Source organism: Mastigoproctus giganteus, chromosome 6 (assembly GCF_048544385.1).
Source record: "Mastigoproctus giganteus isolate SK-2022 chromosome 6, ASM4854438v1, whole genome shotgun sequence".
Lineage (NCBI taxonomy): Eukaryota > Metazoa > Arthropoda > Arachnida > Uropygi > Thelyphonidae > Mastigoproctus > Mastigoproctus giganteus.
The window spans coordinates 127,062,632-127,083,856 of NC_143580.1; the positions used below are offsets into that span (position 1 = coordinate 127,062,632).

A 21,225-nucleotide genomic window follows, 5' to 3' on the forward strand; every position below is an offset into this window, starting at 1 on the left:
AGAAACACACTTATTTATCAAAATGCATTTGTAGAGCACACATCAAATTCTATACACTTATATCAATTTTTTATAGGTCAAACCTTTTTAATCATTCTATACACTTCATTGCATCAAAATTTTTATTGTACATTGATAAATATCTTGCTTCGTTATCTTCATTTCCTACATCACTGCTTTGTCCTTCAACTTCTCATACTATGAAAACAATTCTATCTTCTGCTTGATTCTTGGTCATTAAACCACAATGTATAATTTTTGTGCAAAGTATTAGTCAGTCTTTATTAAGTCAGCAACAATTTCAACTGTTTCCTCTGGTATAACTCAGCTGTTTATGAAGTTGCCACCAACATCAATAAATCCAACTTTAATAAGACAGTTTATAATGCTTAGTTTTTAACATTTCAGAGCAGGACAAAAATCAAAAACCTCCATTGAATACAGTGATAGATTCTCATAAATCACTAGCTGAATCTGTTGAATATAGTTTTTCTTGTATGTGTAGTTAAATAAATTGCCTGTAACAAGATGAAGTTGTCAACGATCAAATTGTCGACATGTCAAAGTTGTATTTGACAGTAGAAAAACAAGCTTAACATTTTTAGGTGAAGATTAGGATGCAGTGTACCATTATCAAAAAATAAAATTATATTCCTGTTGGCGTCATCAAATTTCAGGAGCCACTAATAAGTGAATGATCGAATTTATTACCCATTTATAACAGATTGTACAAACAAAAAGCCCAGTAAACTGTGACTTTCAGAAATGTGCTTTAGAAAAATATCACAGAAACTACTGGGTTTTCTCTGATTTCAGATTAGTTTAGCTACAAATTTGGTTAGAGTAATATCAGCCTGAACTGTACGATTCATTATTTTTCTCAAATTTTTTCTGGTAAAATATGAACAAAATGAAAACTTGTAGTTTAACACTGCGACAAAAAACAGAAATTATTAATATAATTAGAAAAGGTCAAAATTTAGGAAATCTCTCCAAAGAGTTTAATGTGGGGATTTCAACAATTTACGACATCAAGAAAAATTCCAATGCTATAACAGAATTTGTGTCAATTATGGATAGTGAAGGAGGATCTAGCATGAAAAAGATGTCAAAACCTTAAAATGCCACTTTAGAGAGTGCGCTTTTTTTTTGTGTGTGTGTGTGTGTGTGTGTGTGTGTGTGTGTGTGTGTGTGTGTGTGTGTGTGTTTTCTTCACAGTGAAGTTGAGGTGAACCGGTGTCTAGCCCAATGTTGTGTGAAAAAGCATTGGATTTTAATTGAAAATTAAAGGGTTATGAAGATTTAAGGCAAGCATGAGTTCGCTGAAATTTTTTAACTGAGACACGGTATACATGAACTAGACATTCAAGGTGAGAAACTTTCTGCAAATGAATCAGCAGCGGTGTCCTTTAAAAGTAAGTTTGCTTTGGTTAGGAAAATTACAAAAAAGAAAACTTTTATAATGTTGATGAGATGGGCTTATTATGGAATGTATTACTAATAAAAACCCTAGCCACTAAAAGAGAAATGCCTGCAACCAAGTTTTAAGATGAGAAAATATTGAGTTAAAATTGCTATATGTGCAAATGCTACTGGGATGCACAGATTGTCCGTGCTTGTTATTGATAAGTCGAAAAAAAACGTGAGAATTTAAAAATGTTTCTAATTTTCCTGTTTTGTATAAAAATCATAAAAATGCCTGGATGGATGTTTCTGTTCTCCGAGATTAGTTAATTTTTTCTTGTTTAATTAATCTTAATTATTTAATTTAATCGTAAGGTAAGATTAAATTTATTTAATCTTATTTAATTAAATGATTGCATTAAATTTATTTAAGCTTACCAGAAAAGTTTTCTGTTCCGATTATCTGGAAAATCTGGCTATCCGGAAGGGGTCTGACATCAATTACTCCAGATAACTGACACTCTACTGTATTTCTAATCATCCAAGACTTCTTAATGAATGTCAGATAAACAAACTTAAAAGCATTTTAGGGCTAAAGCCCTCAGGTTGTGCAGAAGATAACTAACGTACAAATTAGTGCAAATGAATCATTTTAGTACATAGCAAACTATTAAAGTAGCAAAAATTGGCATAATTTAAGTGCATCTCATATTGTGAATAGCTTCCCATGAGTTGCTATGAGTTAGTGCAATATCATGGCAACTCGTTGTGAAGGTATTCACAATATGAAATATATTTAAATGATGCGAATTCTTGTTACTTTAGTAGTTTGTTGCATACTAAAATGATGGATTTTCTCTAACTTTTATCAGATAACAAACTAACTTAATAACACACTTTTTAAACAAGTGTTTACTGGCCTATAAGTGTTTACTATAAGAGCTTATAGTAAACACTATAAGTGTTTACTAACAACAGTGGTGGAATTATGTTAAGTCTATGCACAGCACAAGTTGTTTTTAGATTTTCCGAGTGCTACATCCCCACCACAAACACAGAATTCTATTTTGAAAAGGTCTGAAAAACAGACCCTGATTCGATTGCAATTATGCCTTTTTTTGTAATATGATGGCAACAAATTTCTGATACCACTCAAGCTTGTTTAGTGTTGGAAGATTTTGTTGAATTTATAGTTTTAAATACAACCTAATGCCATGATGAAAATTTCTTCCAAAAGTGAGAGATTAAATAAAATGGATGCCCACTTCATAATACCAAAATTAAACAGAACTGAAAATACAGCTGTGGCACTTTTAAAACTATTTTTATGATGCAAACTGCAACACGATTTACAAGCACAGACCAGAAGTTTTACCTATAGTGGGAATACTGATTCCCACTTCACTTTTGTGGTTCAAGGAAATTTTGCTACGTCATTACAGCTTTCTTTGTGCAACCAATGATATATCACAGATCATCAATACCAGTGATCTAAAAGTGTTGGATGCATGTGGTTGGGATTGTCTTATATATTCTAGTTGGTAAATGAACAATCTGTGTGTGTGAAGTCAATAATATTAGAAAAGCCTCAACATCTCAACCAGCTAGGTTCATAGTTGTTGGTCCCTCTGGTATACCAGGCACAGTGTTTCAAAACTTGCATGGAGGGTGCCCTTGAGACCCATGTTTTCCTTATTTTTTGCTCCCTGTTGCCACCTCAGATTATGGCTATAAAAGCCAATACTGGTTTTTACAGCCACAATCAAGGTGGCAACATTTCAAACACAATCCAAAGGTAACAATGTTTAAAATGAACAGGGAGCAAAAAATAGGGAAAACAAGATTATATAGTTCAGGAGAATTATTATTATTAACTGTCTAATGTTATGTTAGAAAAATTAACATAAACTATCTAATGTTATGTTAGGAGTGTTGCTGTTGTTGTTGATGCTGCTGTCAATAAAATCAGTGAATTTGAACACCTGATTGGGACAATTAATGTGCCGACATAATAGGACTAACGGAAACTGGTACGCTGAATACAGTTAGGAAGGATAGGAAAGATAAAAAGGATAGTAGAGGTCATGTTTCTTACCACACAAAATCATCCTGACTGAAACAAAAGCTTTCCAAATTTAGAAGCTAACATGCTAGTATAGAATATGTGTGGTTTGAGTTAGTTGGAAGCAAGAATAAAAGAAGAGTAATAAGTACAGATCAGAAGATTATGATGAAAGCATCTACAGACAGATGGAAAGGGCAAGCAAGGGGAATGACTTCTGTGGATAATTTTAAATTGCTTCCTATTGATTGGAGAAAGTGGGAGGAAAACTGGGGGGGGATTAAATCAGCTAGATAATTATTATTTGTATTAGCAAGTTAGGGAAAGTATTAGGGGCAAAAAGTTTACACCTGATAAATACCATGAATCATACATCACATAGTGGACAGTGTTCAAATGGGGAGAGAGAGGTGGCAGTTGTAAAACATCAAAGAATGGGATTTACCGTGGCCTCTATCAACTGGCGAGAGAATATAGGAGCATTGGGAAAATTGATGAAAAAGAACTGAAGCCTATAAAAGCTACAAACTGATCTGTAACAGCATCGCAGAAACTGTTTAAGTTGGCAAAGGCTAAAACTTCATGGCTAAGAAAGCAAAGAACAAACAGAGACAAAATGTTTAGTGTATGAGAATAAAAAGAAAAGAATGAATCAGAATGGACCCTTGCAGAATGGATGCATGGGAAGTTTTCAATAACTCAGCTGATGTTGTGGATGAACTGAACAGGTATTTTGCAATGATATTAACAGGTGAATAAACCTTCATAGACAGAAGTTTTCTTAATGAGAAGTATAAGTATTATGAGGAAAATGGCATGAGGGCAGTGAATCATAGAATTAATTATGAGCAAAGAATAGGAATCAGAATACATTTCTTTGGAAATGGAGAAGTGCCAGCATGGAAATTTTATACAGCAGTTCTAACAGCAAAGTGAGTAACTACTGAGCAGCCAGCATAACATTAGTAATGGAGAAAATCATGGAGGCAACGATCAAAAATGCATTACAGGATAATTTAGACAGAAATGGAATTCAAGGAAACACCATTTTGTAGAGGGAAAATCAGGTTTAACCAATCTGGTTAGCTTTTTTGAGAGAGTCACTAGTGAGATTGATGTAAGAAATAATTTCAAAATTATCAAAATTTTAGTAAAGCATTTGATTCAGTTTCACAGGAGAGGTTACTGTATAAGTTGGTAAAAGTCTGCTGATGATACACAGATTGGGAGAACAGTTAATGATCAGCTCACCTTCAGACAGACTTGACAGGCTTCAAGCATGGTCAGAAAATTGTAGCTATATTCAAATGCAATGTTTACAAGCAAGTTCTTATCATACACCTGGGAAATAGCAGCCCCCAAAATAACATATACAGTTGTTTGGGTTTAGTTCCAAAAACAGTAAAGGAAGCAGGGGGTTTGGGAGTTGACACAATTGAACATTAAATTCTCTGAGCAGTTTAGACAGGCAACGAGGAACACCTGTGGTATCTTGATGATTTATCAAACAAAAAACTGTTTGTAAAGATAGGGAGGTCAATATGCCACTACATAAAACAATTATCAGACCATTCGTGGAATAGAGTGCCCAAGCAGGGAAAATGTACCTAAAATCAGACAAAGGCAGGTAATGTCAAGATCTGCAAATGCGTCCTTGACTCAGAAAAGACTTGATTATGTGGGCAAGAGAGCTTAGCAAATAGGTACCTACTGAGATCTACATGGCTATGAGAGAGAGAAAAGCAAAATGAACGAGAGCATATATTTCACTGTGACAATTCTGGAACTTAAATTTAAAATTATAATGGAAGAGGTCAACCTGGGTTATGAGAAGTTTCCTTTATGCCAAATAGTTGTTAATTAATGAAATAAGATGCCTCCATTGGTGGTTCAAACTGACAGCTTGGGTATAATTCAAATATTATCTAGATGGGTACATACAGAAGGAGTGAATCATGTATGTAGTTCATGTCCCGCTCCCCTATTTATATATTTTTTTTTAGGTGAAACATCCTTGGGGGCACCTACCAAGTATATCTGATCGGTTAAGAAAAATGCATCACGGAAATTACTTCATCCACAGCTTCTGCCAGGGGCACTTCCCACACTCCACCCATTAGTCTGTGCCGACCACTCAGTAGTAGTGTGATTAGATGCATCTTTCATGACTGGTATGATATGTTTCACATAAAACCATCTACTGTGCACTCAATTACACATGTGCACTCTCTGCACATGTGTAATTTTTTTTTTTTTTTTTTTTTTTTTATGGCTGATGTAGCAAAGGCATGGGGCTTCTTTGTACCATATGTCTAATTATACCCAACTATGTTCCAGTACTATGTATTTCAACATTCTCAAACCCTTTTAAATCCATGATAATTAACACAAACAGCTGAAAAATCAAACATTACAGCAAATATGCATACCATCATTAAAAGCAATGAACTATATTTTAAGGTTGCCTGTTTCATTTATTTTTTGGTTCTGTTCTACAGTATCAGCTAATTCAAAATCTTTACATTCTATGAACTAGTTGAGATAAACAACAGTATCATATTGTTGACTACACACATCACTCAACAAATTCCAAGTAACGTATTCAAATATTAACATCAGTAAAGGCATATGATGCAAGAAAGTTTATGCAACATCAGAAAATAAAAAACACACACACGCCCATTCCACCCATCCAATAGCTTCAAACGTTTGTCAAACAAAAAAAAAAAAAAAAAAAACACACATTCCACTTATCTATTCACTCCAAAGCTTTGTTGTTCTTCCTTAAATTTATTTAAGTTATCAACTTCCACAATGACATATGGTAGTTTGTTAAAGCAATCAACTACCCACTGGCTAAAAACAAAGTTCTTCACATCTATTCTACAATTGTGGAATGAGTAAATACATGGGCTGTGTTAGGGTAGCTGAGGATAAGAACAGGTGCATGTATACTTGTGTGTACACCAAATTCTAGGAGTTATGTAAATAGATTTAATGTGTTGGTCAAAACATCAAAGGCAGATATTGTTGGGATATAACCCAAGGGGTTCACATCCGGTGAGTATGGGTTTGGCACATCCAGGGTCCTGAGTGGATATCATCATTCTTCTCTTTCTGGGTGATTTTCTTTTCCCCCTCTCCCAGGGTAACTCAGAATTTTTTTTTTTTTTTTTTTTTTTTTGGCTGGTGCAGCATAAGCCTCAGGCTTCCTTGCACCATATGGCTAAGAATAATAATAAGAGACATGGTGTCACACAAATATAAGGAATGCAGAATTGGAACTTGGGGAATACAATGTATACAGAAAGGATAGGAAGAGAAGTGGGGTTATGCTATTAGTTAAGAAACACAAAATCTAAGGAAGTGCAGTGTTGATATGGGTAGACAGTGCAGCATTGAGTCAATTTGGTGTGACAAACACTGGCAAAGCAAAACTGACAGTAGGAGTGTTATATGCCAAAGGACTCATAAGTATAATGAACAACTTTACAGAGAACTAGAGTGGGCCAGTAAATCAGATTGTCTTATGAGGGATTTTAATTTCAGGGATATTGACCGGAATTTGTGGGTTGGTCACTCAAAACTAGCAAGACTTTTGTAGATTTATTGGATGACTGTTTTTACAGCAGCATGTTCAGGGAGGCAACTAAATCGAGTAATACTCTTGATCTGATTATCATCAGTGATTATTCATGCATTAAGAATGTGCAGATAAAGGAATTACTAGGTGGCAGTGATCACAGTATGCTGATGTGGGATTTAATCAAAGAGGTAACTACCATCAGGGATAAAGGGAAGGGTTTTTACTTCCGTAAAGTTGACTACAGTGGTCTAAGACAGTTTTTAAATTCTATACAACGGACCAACTAATGATGTTACCAACAGCAAATTTAAAATGGGAAGCATTCAAAGAATTAATCTTGGAAGCTACTAGGCTTTTCATACTACGTGGCAGTATGAACTAAAAAATACTGTTCAAGGTTTAGGCCTAAATGGATGTCATATGAACTAATGAGACATGTGGCAGAGAAGAAAAATGCATGGGATGCATATAAATTAATAGGCGACACAGAAGCCTAAGGCAGATATAAGCTGGTCTGTAATCAAGTCACAAAGGACACTAGGCAGCCAAAGGTAAACTACGAGAAATGTTTGGCAAAGGATGCAAAGAAAATAAGCATTTTATTCAAGAAGGGGAATGTAAGAGGTATATTAAACTCTGGCAGTGAGCTAAAAGATTTTGTAATAACTGAGAGTAAAGTGGAGCAGAAACTGTTGACGATAAACATAAGGCACCTTGGGTAAATGGGATCTATCCAGTAATATTAAAGGAGGCAGCAAAGGAAGTAAGCAAATCCTCAGCCATAATTATGAGAGCTTCTCTGGACTCAGGGGAGGTATGCATGGACTGGAGAGGTGCAAATGTGACCACTATTCACAATAGGGTCAAAGGGTGACACACGTAATTACAAACCTGTTAGTTTAACTTCTGTTCCAGGGAAATTAATGGAGTCCTGGTCAAAGAAGCACTGCAGGATCATCAAGATAAGACTTCCATTATAGTTTGGACACAGCATGAGTTTGCTGAGGGGGAAGTCTTGTCTGACCAATTTGATTGGATACTATAATGTGGTCACAAAGGAAGTGGATGTAAAGAATAATTTTAATATCATATACTTGTATCTTAGGAAGGCTTTTGATACTGTTGCACATGAAAGACTACAAATTGGAGTGTAGAATTGGGGGCAAATTGCTGCATGGATAAAGGGATGGTTGAATAGGAGAAGACAGAGTGGTATCAACAGACACTGCTCTTCGTGTACTAATATTATTAGTTGGAGTTGTTTTCTATATTTATTAATGATGTTAATAAGCTTACACATTAATAAGCTTAATATGTAAGTTTGCAGATGATAAGGTTGGCAGGGTTATTAATGACACTAATGCCAGTACACTACTGCAACAGGATCTAGAAAAGTTGAGCAGATGGACTGAGATGTGTGGCAACTGAAGTTTAACATTGACAAATGCAAAGTACTGCATATGGGTAGCAGTAACCCCAGAGTAAGGTATCAACGGTGTGGTACTACACTCAGGGTGGTAGAGAATAAAAAGGACCTGGGGTAATTTTGCGCTCAGATATGTTTTCTGAGCAGTGCAGATGGTGTGCAAGAGTAGCTCATGATATCTTGTCAATGATATACAGGAATTTTTCTAGCAGGCATATAAGTGGATAATTATCCCCTTGTATAAGGCAATGGTCAGGCCACACTTTGAATACAGGTCTGGAGGCCTCATATAAGAAGGATGTAGAAATGTTGGAATGAGTACAGAAAGGGGCAACAAGATTACTGAACGGAACATCTCTTATTATACATTTTTTTGGTTACCTTCTATCACTCTCTAGCTCCCTCCTCACACTTTATTGTTCATGCTCTGCATAGGTTTAGCTTTTGCTGTCCTAGACTATTTTCTCTTTTTCCTTTTTTCTGCCTTCTTGGTTCCACTTTATTATAAACTGAAGTGCTTGTAGTAAACAAAATGAAGAGTAACAACCAATCACAAAGAACAAGAAATGAAATGCCTCACATCTGTAATCTACCAAATGAAGAATAACAATCAATCACAAAGAACAACAAATAAAATACCCCACATCTGTACTCACCTGATACCGAGAGCTCTGAATTCTTACTTGTAGAATAACAATATTTTCCCATGCAAATAGCTGCTGCATTATATTAAACCGAGCTTCTTCAACACTTGGACTGACATACATCACTTGATTTGTGATACGGACTTCGTGTATTAGTATCTGAATCTGGGGGTCACCACCAGGTTTGTGAGCAATGGATGCTGAGGAATCTGTATCCATAGGAATATCGATTTCTTCATCTTTTTTGCCCTCTAAAGCTTGAGTCCATGCCTTTACACCTGACTGAAGTCTGGTTGCCAGTTTTCTCTCTACCTAAACATTCACAAGAGAAACTACAATTAGCAAGTACTCCAATAACCTTGAACAAGAATTAATATTTCAAAAATTAATAAGGTAACAGATCAAATTATGGTGTTCAGAATAATTAGATTCAGTAGCTTAATACATAAGGGCTCAAAACACAGCTGGAATTAACATGTAATAATTACAGTAATGAGCATGGTGTGGGAGGGCTGAGTAACTGAAGCATCAGAGTAAGTGAGGCAATTACTAGCTTACAGTTATTTAAGGCATGTTAATTTTCATTTATTACACAAATCAAATGATACAATGAAAATACAGGTAGGCAACTCAAAACAATTTGATATTTAAAGCTTTTTATTTATGCATGCATGGAAACTAATATTATATTAAGTGCAATGTCATGGAAACCAAATATTTATCACTCTGAATAAAAATAACTTAATCTTTTTTTCTTTAAGCTTATATCTAAAGTGGTTAATCAAAGTCAATTTTCACAAATCAACTTGTTTATAAACCAGCCAACACAAAGATTTCTAATTTAACCTCCTCCCACAATTAAATATTCTATGAGCGAGGTCATGAATATAAACTAAAATCAACTCTCCACGTAACTTCACCCACTCAAAATGTAAAAAAATCCATGTATATTTGGAAAATGAGAAATTAAATGGTATATTGATTTATTCAGAGTTGAAAAAAATGGATTTCCCACAAAGCTAACAAAAATTCAGCTAACAAAATAAAATTGCATGTGATACCATTGTTTCAGGGCACTTTTTGAATAATTCTCTTCTCAAGACAAGTTACTATACTATTAGCAACTTATCTTGATTACAGAATTCAAAAAGCAATCTGAAACATTGACATCAATTACAATTTTATTCAATGGTGATGGCTCTAATATTCATCACATTTTCCTCATGATAGCCAATCATCTTCATTCAAAGGGAGAGCTAAACTCATACAAAAAAAAAAAAAAAGCAGCTTCTTGTGTGTGACATTCTTATCATCAGCCTGATATTTTTGATCCTGAGAGTTTGTAAATTTCCCTAACTGTGCAAAACACCTGGATTTGCAACAAATAAAAATGGTAAAAATTTGCCTTTTGTTGGAGAGCTGTTCTTAGGAGTATGAGTGTCTCTGGGAAGCATAACTACATGAAGATAGAGTGTACAGAAAATCAGCTTTTATATATATAAAAAAAATTCCTGTTGACCTTTAATAGCTCAGAATTTTCTTTAGAGAACTGCGACTCATCTGTTTCGTGCCATTCTGTAATCTTAAATGTTTAAAGCAAACTCTGGCCTGTAAAGATCATTAAATCTAATGGATAATATACTTTTTATCATATTTCTTCTTAGCTACAGTTTTAGCATTGTTAGCTACATTTTCCATACTTTTCATTAATTTCATACTTCAAATAAATCTAACCTTATTTTGACCTTATTATATTAACCTTATTATATAACCAAAACAACTAGAGATTAGACATTTGTAAGCAGGGGAAAACAGAAGGTTTTTTTTTTGTTGTTGTTTTCCGAAAAAGAAGGAAGTTTCTTCAAAGTCCATACTACACTAGAAATTAAATACAGCCTCAGTATGGTAAGCTTTTAACGGTTAGCTTACCAAATGTTTTTCAGTGTGTGGATTTCTGTTTCGACATGCTATTACACATCAACTGATTTTCAATGTTTAAAGATAGTTGCTGGCTTTGCCCTCTTCAGATATGTTGAGTTAAACTTTTTATTTGTAACAATTATCCTGCTAACTAAATTTGGCTGTTAAAAGCACTTAAACAGGGTGTCTCAAAAATATTGGTACAAACATAACATCTAAAGGAATGTGAATCGCATAGGAACACATAACCGGAAACATCACTGTAAGTCGGTAGACGGCACTGTTCACCAGTTCGCGATAGGGAAAATTTCTGGTTTACTCACTGAAGCAGTAGTCAATGCACGAAGAGCATGCATCGATATACGAACTGTGAGCTGGCAGACATACACCTAGTGTATGGATTAGCAGAGGGAAATGGACGAGCCAATCAACAAATTTATGGAGAACGCTTCCCAGACAGACATGTACCGGACCACTGCATGTTTGCACATGTGCATCAAAATGTGTGTGATTATGGGTCATTTAGAGGTTAGAGGAGTAGTGAGGGCAGACCACGTTCGACGAGAACTCCCACCACAGAAGAAAGTGTGTTGAATGCCGTCCAGAATAATCCTACTACCAGCACACATGCCATTGCCTCTGCCTTAGGAGTGTCTCGTTGCAGTGTACAGTGTGTCTGGCACAACGATTCCTTACACCCCTTTCATCTCAGAAGGGTTCAGTTACTGCTCCCCCAAGATCATCCTGCACGTGTGGCTTTTGTGCAGTGGTTTCTCCAAGAAAGTGTTCAAGACTTGAATTTTCCAGCCTATGTTTTGTTAACAGATGAGGCTTATTTCACTCGGGGAGGCTTATTCAATCAGCACAATGCTCATGTGTGAGCTTACGACAACCCACACGTGTGCATTCCCATGCGGCACAACATCACTTCACAATAAATGTGTGGGCAGGTATGGTCGGTGGCTGCTTAGTTGGCCCATACCTGTTACCATCCCACATGAACTCTGCTAAATATCGGATCTTTCTTGAACAAGTTCTACCAGGTTTACTTGACGTTCCAGCAAATGTGAGACGCAACATTTGGTTTCAACATGACAGGGTGCCTGCCGATTATGGAAGTGTGTTCCATAATGGGCAGGTGTGTTCATGACCATTTGAACAGGCTTTTTAGGCATCGATGGATTGGGCGTGGTGGACCCGTTGCCTGGCCCCCGCGCTCACCTGATTTATTGAACCTTGATTTCTTTCTGTAGGGGGCCCTCAAATCTATCATGTATGAATCGCCTGTGGAGATGGAAATGGATCTCATGGCGAGACTCGTCTGTGCTGCTGCTACTGTCAAAGAAACTCCAGATGTGCTCGACCGTGTCTGCCAATCCATGCTGCGTCAGTGTCACGCATGCGTTGCGTCTCGTGGTGGAACCTTTAAGCATCTGTTGTAACATAATAAAATGCATCCATTTCTTACTCCATTGTTAATATTATGTCAAATAAATGTTTGCCACTAATTACTGTCTTGTGTCATTTCTGATTCTTGTGCCTCTGCTACTACTTTCCCATGACGTTTCCAGTTATGGGTTCCTATGCGATTCACATACCTTTAGATGTTACCTACCTCCCCTAAACGTTTGTACCAATATTTTTGAGACACCCTGTAGAGATTCAACAGGAGGATATGAACTCAATTTTTCTTTTTCAAACCTAACTGAATATTGAGATTCATTCAGGTTTGAAAAAGTAACTGGCTACAACCATGGTCCACTCAAAAGGCATGTTCTACTGCACTCGTTCTCCTGACCACATGGCAATGTCAGACCTAAAACAACCTTTCTGCATGAATAACAATAACATACCTAGAATTATGTATTAGTTTGGCTTTTTTAGGTTTGCTTTGACCAGAAGTTTACAATTCAGAAGTTCTTTTTCTTGAGCTCTCGATTTGTGCTCTTTCAAAACTTTAATTGATCATTAACTGGATTTTAAAATGAGCCAGTGCCACTCATTGGCAACTACTTGTTGTACTTTTCAATCTGCTCATAAAAGTGCAGGTATTGCTCTGAAAGTTCTCATATTGCTAATCTCACCATTTCAAACCTCTTCTTTGAACAGACTTGTGAAAAGTTGCGAATGATCTACAAATCCAGTTATACATTTAACCTTAGGCAGCCAATATGTACAACACATATCCTTCAAAATGTTTTTGGCTTCAGAGGCAGACACCAGTTGAAACTGTTTAAATCTATCTTTCCTTTTAACATTACTTCCTTAATAGTAGGAAGTGTGTACCAAATATTCATCCACTTCCATACGAAGAGATGCAGCTCCCATTTCGGCACAAAAATTAATAAGATGGTAAGGGCAGCTTATTACTGCCAAGGGTTCAATCTTCTCCTTTAATGCCCTTAATACTCCCATTTTTAGGCCTGCCCCAAAAAAGGCACGTTACCAACACTAAGTGCCAAACAGTCCCTCTTTTTGATTTTTTTTTTAATTTTTTGGGAATCCCACATGCTTCCAGACTGTTCAGGAGATGATGCCAAGTGTTGAACCCTGCAGAGTCATCTTCCAATGTTGACACTGAGACCAAGCTTCTTTCAATTGGAAAGAATTCTTTATTACAAAAGCTCACCATGATGGGATATAGCATGGAATTGCTTCAACTATTGCCCTCTACAGCAATCAAAAATTGCCCATTTTTAAGAGCCATCACATTTATTACACATGGCCTCCCCTTAACAAACCTATGCTGAGAGGTTCATTCGTTTCAAGATGGTCCTGTATGGCATCGTTAAGCAAAGGTTATGGCTAAGGACATCATGCTTTTGCTCTGCAATCCAATCTGCAGACAGGAGGGACATTAGCACTTTTCTAGTCCAAAGGGTTCTTCCCAAAGTTCAATGACACTCTCATTACAATGGCCTTACCCCCTCCTTTAATCATAGTGTCTTTTCTAACAAACACTTGATTGAGATCATTACATCACTTTTTTATAGCACTCTGACACATTACTGTTCCCAAGAGTTGAGGTTGATTTTGACTGTAAATATACACATTCTAAAAGAATCTCTCTCTCTCTCTCTCTCTCTCTCTCTCTCTCTCTCTCTCTCTCTCTCTCTCTCATAGGTTAAATGCTAAGATGCCACATACACTTAGCTGCCAACTTTTAACTTTCAAAAATCTAGATATTACACATTTTGCAGGCAGGAGGAAAATAGGAAACTTTTACAAAAAGCAAAGTTCTTCCCAAAAAACAAGGGAAACAGTAATTTTTTGTAAAACGCAGTATTTTTTTTTTTAACTGGTAATCAAGCCAACACCTTGTTTATATACAAGGAGTGGTGATTAAACTCTTGCAATAAGTAAACTGAAATATTTTGTACCATACCACTTGAAAATAATTGCCTTGGGCTTATTCACTCTGTTCCATTCATTTCTGTAAGTATTCTATAATCCCTTTTAACACTTTGGTAGTATTTGTCTGAAAGTCTTCAATGGACTGAAAATGGGTTCAGTAGTTTATGGAAGAGAAAAAAGTCACAAGGGGCTAGGTCTGGCAAGCAGTGTGCATGTTCACATACAGGGATTTGTTTTTTGGTCAGAAACTGAACAAAGAGTGCATTGTGTGTGCTGCAGCATCCAACATCATTCCACGATTCAGATCTGTTCAAAGTTTTTCATGTAGCCTTTTCACAACTTCAGTGAAATGTATATGTTTGATTAACAGTCATTAATTCTTTTAATATCAAAGAAAACAAGAAGCAAGGTTTTCATTTTTTTTTTTTTTATTTTTACATTCCTGCTTTTTAGGTCTGAGATATTGCTTTTGTCTTCCACTGGACTGACTGTCTTTTCATTTGTGGATCGTACTGAAACAGCATACTTTCGCTGCAGTAATTGCAGTACTCAAAGTCTGGATCTAGGATTTTTTGAAAAACATCTTCACAAACTTGGAGTCTTCTCATTCTTTGTTTTTCATTCAAAATTTCTGGCACCATCTTAGCACACACTTCTCTCATGCCTAAATGTCAGTTTCTTTGTCCATAATGAGTTCTGATGCTCAAACAACAGTCACTTAAAAACAATGTCCTTACCTAGTCCACAATTATCAGTTTCCATGAAAATCAGATGGCCTGGTCGTTTATCATCTAACACATTCTCTCTTCCTTCTAAAAATCTTTTATGCCATTCAATTATGAAAACTCTCGACATAGCATCTTCCCCATAAACTTGACTTAAGAATACAAATTTCAGTTAGTATTTTCTTTAGTCTTGTTAGAAATTTGAGGTTGACTCATTGTTCGATTCTTCTGTCTGTAACTTTTCTGACATATTGCAAAAACACAAGGAAAGGAAAACCTATCTCCCTGCAAAGCAGATAAGTGTGCTGAAACATTATTTTCCAGACAACTAGGTGAGGTTCAAGGTCAACTTCTGTGCCTTTGTTTGGAAGGTGGTGTTTGGTACACTTGAATTTCTCCAGACTAACTTTCCTAACAGTGAAGTAATTTTCCTTGGCGATTTTAATGTTCACAACTCCAGCTGGCTTATGTTTTCTAGTCAGACAGACCCAGCTGGCCAAGATGCTGAGGCTTTTGCAATTACTAATGACCTTGCACAGATTGGTCATTTACCTACCAGAATACCAAACAATCCTAATCATACAGCCAAAATGCTCGATTGTTTTCTCACAAACAACCCTTCTAAGTACACGGTCGAAGTGAGTGGTCCTTTGGGCACCTCAGCCAACAACTTAGCAATTGTCTCTTCTCCAATGGAGCCTTTATCTCATGGCTATTCCCAACCTCATGTTATTTGGCTTTACAAGAATGCAAAATGAAATGACCTGCGAGATTTCTATTCTTCATTTCCTTGGTCGGATTACTGTTTCAAAACTTCTGATGTCAACGTTTGCTCAGATTCTGTCAGTGAAATTATTCTTGTAGGAATGGAATCCTTTATTCCACACTCCAATGTAAAATCTCATCCTTTACCTAAACCTTGGTTTTCCAATAAATGTGCTAAGGCTTTTCACAAGAGAAGAATATTGCATATCGTAATTGGCTTGTTTCTAATTCTTCAGTTTCATTTTCTGCCTACACCAAAGCTCACAACAACTGTAAAGCAGTTATTAATCAGTCCAAACTAGAGTTTGAACATGCTAAAAGTAGAAAACTTTCTTCTTGCCCTAATGGTAGCCGAGCATTCTGGTCTCTTGCCAAAGCTATTGCCCACAACTTTTTCCCATCTCTGATCCCACCTCTGTCCAAACCAGATGGTTCTGTTGTCACTTCAGCTAAGGATAAAGCTGACCTGCTAGCATCCCATCTTTCTTCCAGCTTATGCATTAATGATCTTTGTAAAACACCTCCCACCATTCCCAACACGCTCCATTCAATGCCTTCTGTGGTCTTCCGTCAAAAGGATATCAGAAGGATTTTGATGAATCTTGATGCTAAGAAAGCTGGGGGTCCTGATAGTATTTCTCCATTTGTTCTCAAAAACTATGCTCCTGAGCTTACCTATTCTTTACCACCTTTTTTCACGTTCTTATTCTAGAGGTGTTTTTCCTACTGCTTTGAAATTTGCTCATATCGAGCCAGTTCCTAAAAAGGGTGACAAATCCCTCCCTTCCAATTATCGTCCTGTTGCAATTACTTCTACTCTTTCTAAAGTAATGGAGAAATCAATTAACCACCAACTCTTAAACTACCTAGAAACCTTCCATCTGATCAACGATCCCCAGTATGGATTCCGTCAGTGTCGATCCACTGGTGACATTCTGGCTTATGTTACCCATTTATGGACTAATCCAATGAAAAGGTTCGGTGAAACACGAGTAGTTGCTCTTGACAACTCAAAGGCTTTTGATCGTGTTTGGCATAAAAGTCTTCTAAACTAGCTTCCATCTTATGGTTTGCCAACTGTTTTTAGTAATTGGTTATCCAATTTTCTCTCTGATCGCTCACTGAGGTGATGGTAGATGGCTCTGTCTTCTAACTTCTCCACTAATGCTGGTGTCCCCCAAGGTTCAGTTCTTTCCCCCACTCTTTTCCTCTTGTATATTAATGACCTTCTTCCATTGACTGGAAATCCTATCCATAGTTTTGCCGATGATAGCACATTGCATTCCACTTTCCATTTTGAGAAACCTTGTCCTGCTCAATCAGCTTCAACTTCTCAAAAATCTGCTACCCATTCCTTAAATGCCGATCTTCAGGTAATTCTCCAGTGCAGCAAAGTCAACTTAGTTGATTTCAACCCTTCTAAAACTCAGTCTTGTCTTATATCTTGCTAAAAGGATTCTTCTGCTCCTATGCTTATCTTTAGTGACACTCTGATTTCTAGGCAAAATGATATATCTCTTTTGGGGATTGCCCTGACTTCTAATCTCTCTTGGCACAAGCACATTACAAATATTGCTTCCTCTGCATCTAAAAAAACTTGGTTTTCTCTTTCACTCTCAGCGTTACTTTTCTTCCAAACAGCTGCTCACTCTGTATAAATCGCAAATCCGCCCTGCCATGGAATATTGTTCCCACATCTGCTGTGGTACCCCCAAAACCTCTCTGAGGCTTCTTGATTCCATTGGGAAGAGGGCAGTTAGGTTACTTAATGATTCATCTCTAACAGAGTCTCTCCACTCGCTTTCTCATAGACGTACAGTTTCTGCTGCATGCCCCTTCTACAGATACTTCCATGGGCAATGTTCTTCTGAATTGGCTTCTATAATTCCCGCTCTCTCTTTCAAAACAGTCCGAACACATGCCCCCACCAGCCAACAACCATTTACTGTCCAACTTCAAACCCACAAAACCAACTTTTCATCTTCCTCATTTATTCATTCAACTGCCGTTTTCTGGAACAACCTTCCTTCATACGTATTTCCTGAAAATTACAGTCTACAGAAGTTCAAGTCCAATGTCAACAAATATCTTCTATCGTCTTCTCAACCTGCAACCCAAGCACGGTACTAAGTACTATAGGTTCTAATACCGCTCTTGTTTGGGGTTCACATAAAAGAAAAAAAAAAAAAAAAACATCTGGGGGGGGGGTGCCCCCATAACCTCTCTCAGGCTTCTAGATTCCATTCAGAGAGGCAGGTAGGTTAATTAATGACTAATCTCTAACAGAGTCTCTCCAATCTGTCTCATAGACATACTGAGTCTGTATCATGCCCCTTCTACAGATACTTCCATGGGCAATGTTCTTCTGAATTGGCTTCTATAATTCCCGCTCTCTCTTTCAAAACAGTCCGAACACATGCCCCCACCAGCCAACAACCATTTACTGTCCAACTTCAAACCCACAAAACCAACTTTTCATCTTCCTCATTTATTCATTCAACTGCCGTTTTCTGGAACAACCTTCCTTCATACGTATTTCCTGAAAATTACAGTCTACAGAAGTTCAAGTCCAATGTCAACAAATATCTTCTATCGTCTTCTCAACCTGCAACCCAAGCACGGTACTAAGTACTATAGGTTCTAATACCGCTCTTGTTTGGGGTTCACATAAAAGAAAAAAAAAAAAAAAAACATCTGGGGGGGGGGTGCCCCCATAACCTCTCTCAGGCTTCTAGATTCCATTCAGAGAGGCAGGTAGGTTAATTAATGACTAATCTCTAACAGAGTCTCTCCAATCTGTCTCATAGACATACTGAGTCTGTATCATGCCTTTTCTACAGATACTTCCATGGGCACTGTTCTCCTGAATTGGCTTCTATAATTTCCGCTCTCTCTCTCTTTTAAAACAGTCCAAACAATCCACCAGCCAACATCCATTTACTGTCCAACTTCAAACTCACAGAGCCAACTTTTCATCTTCCTCATTTATTAATTCAACTGTCATTTTCTGGAACTACATTCCTTCATTCGTATTTCCTGAAAATTAGTCTACAGACTTTCAAGTCTAATGTCAGCAAATATCTTTATCTTCAACCACCAACCCATTCACGGCAATATGTACTATAGGTTATAAATACATCTCACGTTTGGGGTTTTCATTAAAAAAAAAAATCAGACAGTAGCTACACATGTAGCTTCATTATCTAATAGCCACATCTCATATGGCATGCTTTTAAACATGTGTTAGCTAACATTTTTCCATCTGAATTTCTGTTTGAAGTGTCTTTAGACATTAACTGATTATGAATGTTTCAAGTAAGATATAGTATCAGAATTTAACTCTTTGAAAATGCTGATCAACTTTTATTTACAATAATGCATTGATGTTCAAACTTCACTGTCAAGAACCTTTCCAAAACTGCATACAAGTAAAATATGAATTCAGTCTTTTTTTTTTTTTTTTTTTGCCTGGGTAATTATTCTTTGAAACTCAGCATTTTTATGAGGAACTATTAAAATTATAAGAATGATATGGGATAACGCATTTCAATTCATTTGTCCTTGTGCACGTTGTCAGTTTTCTGAAGGAGGACAATTATGTATTAATTATTTCTTCTTTTATAAGAAAACATAATAGGATTTCACAATGAAATTTACAGAACTGATTGGCAAAATATTTCTTATTTCCCTTCAGTGATAATGGTAAATAATGGAAACTGACCCCCCCCCCTTCTTTGTGAACAGATTAATTTCAATCTGGTTGAATATAATGTTCTCTGGGAAACATTACTGAATGATGAATTAGTTCACCAAATATCATCCAACATATGGATGATACTTGGTGATTATACAATGATCACATTACAAATTTCTAAAAGTTTTTAAAAATTCTAAATTTAATTGCAAAATTGTAACTTTACTTTTTTTTATGTAAGAAAGATGAAGAAAAATTATATCACAATGGTCAACGGGTGAAGTAGTAAAAACGAATGCATCTTATGTCATAAATCCAGAAAGCTGGCAGCTAGGAGAATCTAATTCTGAAGGACAACCACTGAACTCAGCAGAGCAAGTACTGTGCAATGTAACAATACTGAGCAGAGCCACAGAATACAAACTTATGTTCGGCAGTGATATCCCAAGTTTCATCACTGCTTACATTCACCAACGACAGAAGCAACCACGTAGTGAAAGAAGCATACATAGGAGACATGGTGTAAAATTTATCATTTAAGATGAGAAAGAAAAAAAAAAATGAAGTTCAGAAATTCTGACTGCCTTGTATTATATGCATTGTTATTACGAATTTCAATCAATTCTATTTTAAAAAAAATAAAGAAAAATAAAATACAATACCTCTTCATCCAATTTGCTGACCCACAAATGTAAATTAGAATACTGATGCAGACTAAGATCATCCACTGCTTTCTGAATTTTATTAAGAATGTCAGCAAAGATAGTTGAACTATAAGCACAGGTTTCCAGGGACCTTACATCAATATCTATTTGCTCCTCAATTGTCAGTAAGTCATCCACCTATGAAAAAAATCTGTTAATTAATCCAAAGAGAAACTAAACCATTATGATCAAGAGCAATAAAACTAAAATTCTGTATTCGTAAACAACATGCTTTTCCAAAACAAATGTACCCCTAATCAGTAATAAAGTAAGATCTAATATATCAAATCATAATGTCTTAAAAGGGCGATTTTAATATTCTTGTTCTGATTATCAGCAGCAATTTTTCATGCATTAAGAATCTCCAGGTAAAAGATCCACTGTGTGAGAGTAAAATAAAATTCTACTGATATAGGATTTATTTAAAGGCATAGCTACTGTCAAGGATAAAGGGAAGTTTTTGCTTTCATAAGGGTGACTACAGTGGTCCTTGACAGTTTTTAAATTCTATGCACCCAATAATTTATATGATGTATATTCTATACATATAAATTATCAGTTGATACTTAAGCCTATGGTAAATATAAACTAGTCTGCAATCAAGTTGCATTAGCATTAATAGAGGCATATGATGCAAGAAAGTAAGTTTATAAGAAATACATATCATGTATTTTTGGATATCATTCTTCTCTTTCTTGGTAATTCCTTTCTACTTCCGACTCTCTCTCTCTCTCTCTCTCTCTCTCTCTCTCTCTCTCTCTCTCTCTCTCTCTCTCTCTCTCTCTCTCTCTCTCGGAATTATTTTTATTTTTGGCTGATGCAACATAAGCTTCAGGCTTCCTTGCACCATATGGCTAATAATAATGATAATAAAACTTCAGCAAAAAAAAAAAAAAAAAAACCTCCCATTTCACCCATCTATTCATTCCAAATGTTTGTCT

General features: G+C 36.2%; 1 protein-coding gene across 2 annotated transcripts in view; it reads right to left on the minus strand.

Moving 5' to 3' along the window:
- Dhc64C (dynein heavy chain, cytoplasmic) overlaps positions 1-21,225 on the minus strand; it is a 1,460,071-nt gene that overhangs the window by 1,190,287 nt on the left and 248,559 nt on the right. For both annotated transcript variants that reach the window (XM_090376486.1, XM_090376487.1), the window contains exons 17-18: positions 20,243-20,422; positions 9,135-9,434 (exon numbers count right to left, since the gene is read on the minus strand). In XM_090376486.1, coding sequence (XP_090232612.1) covers positions 9,135-9,434; positions 20,243-20,422 — 480 coding nt within the window. The remainder of the gene's footprint in view (positions 1-9,134; positions 9,435-20,242; positions 20,423-21,225) is intronic.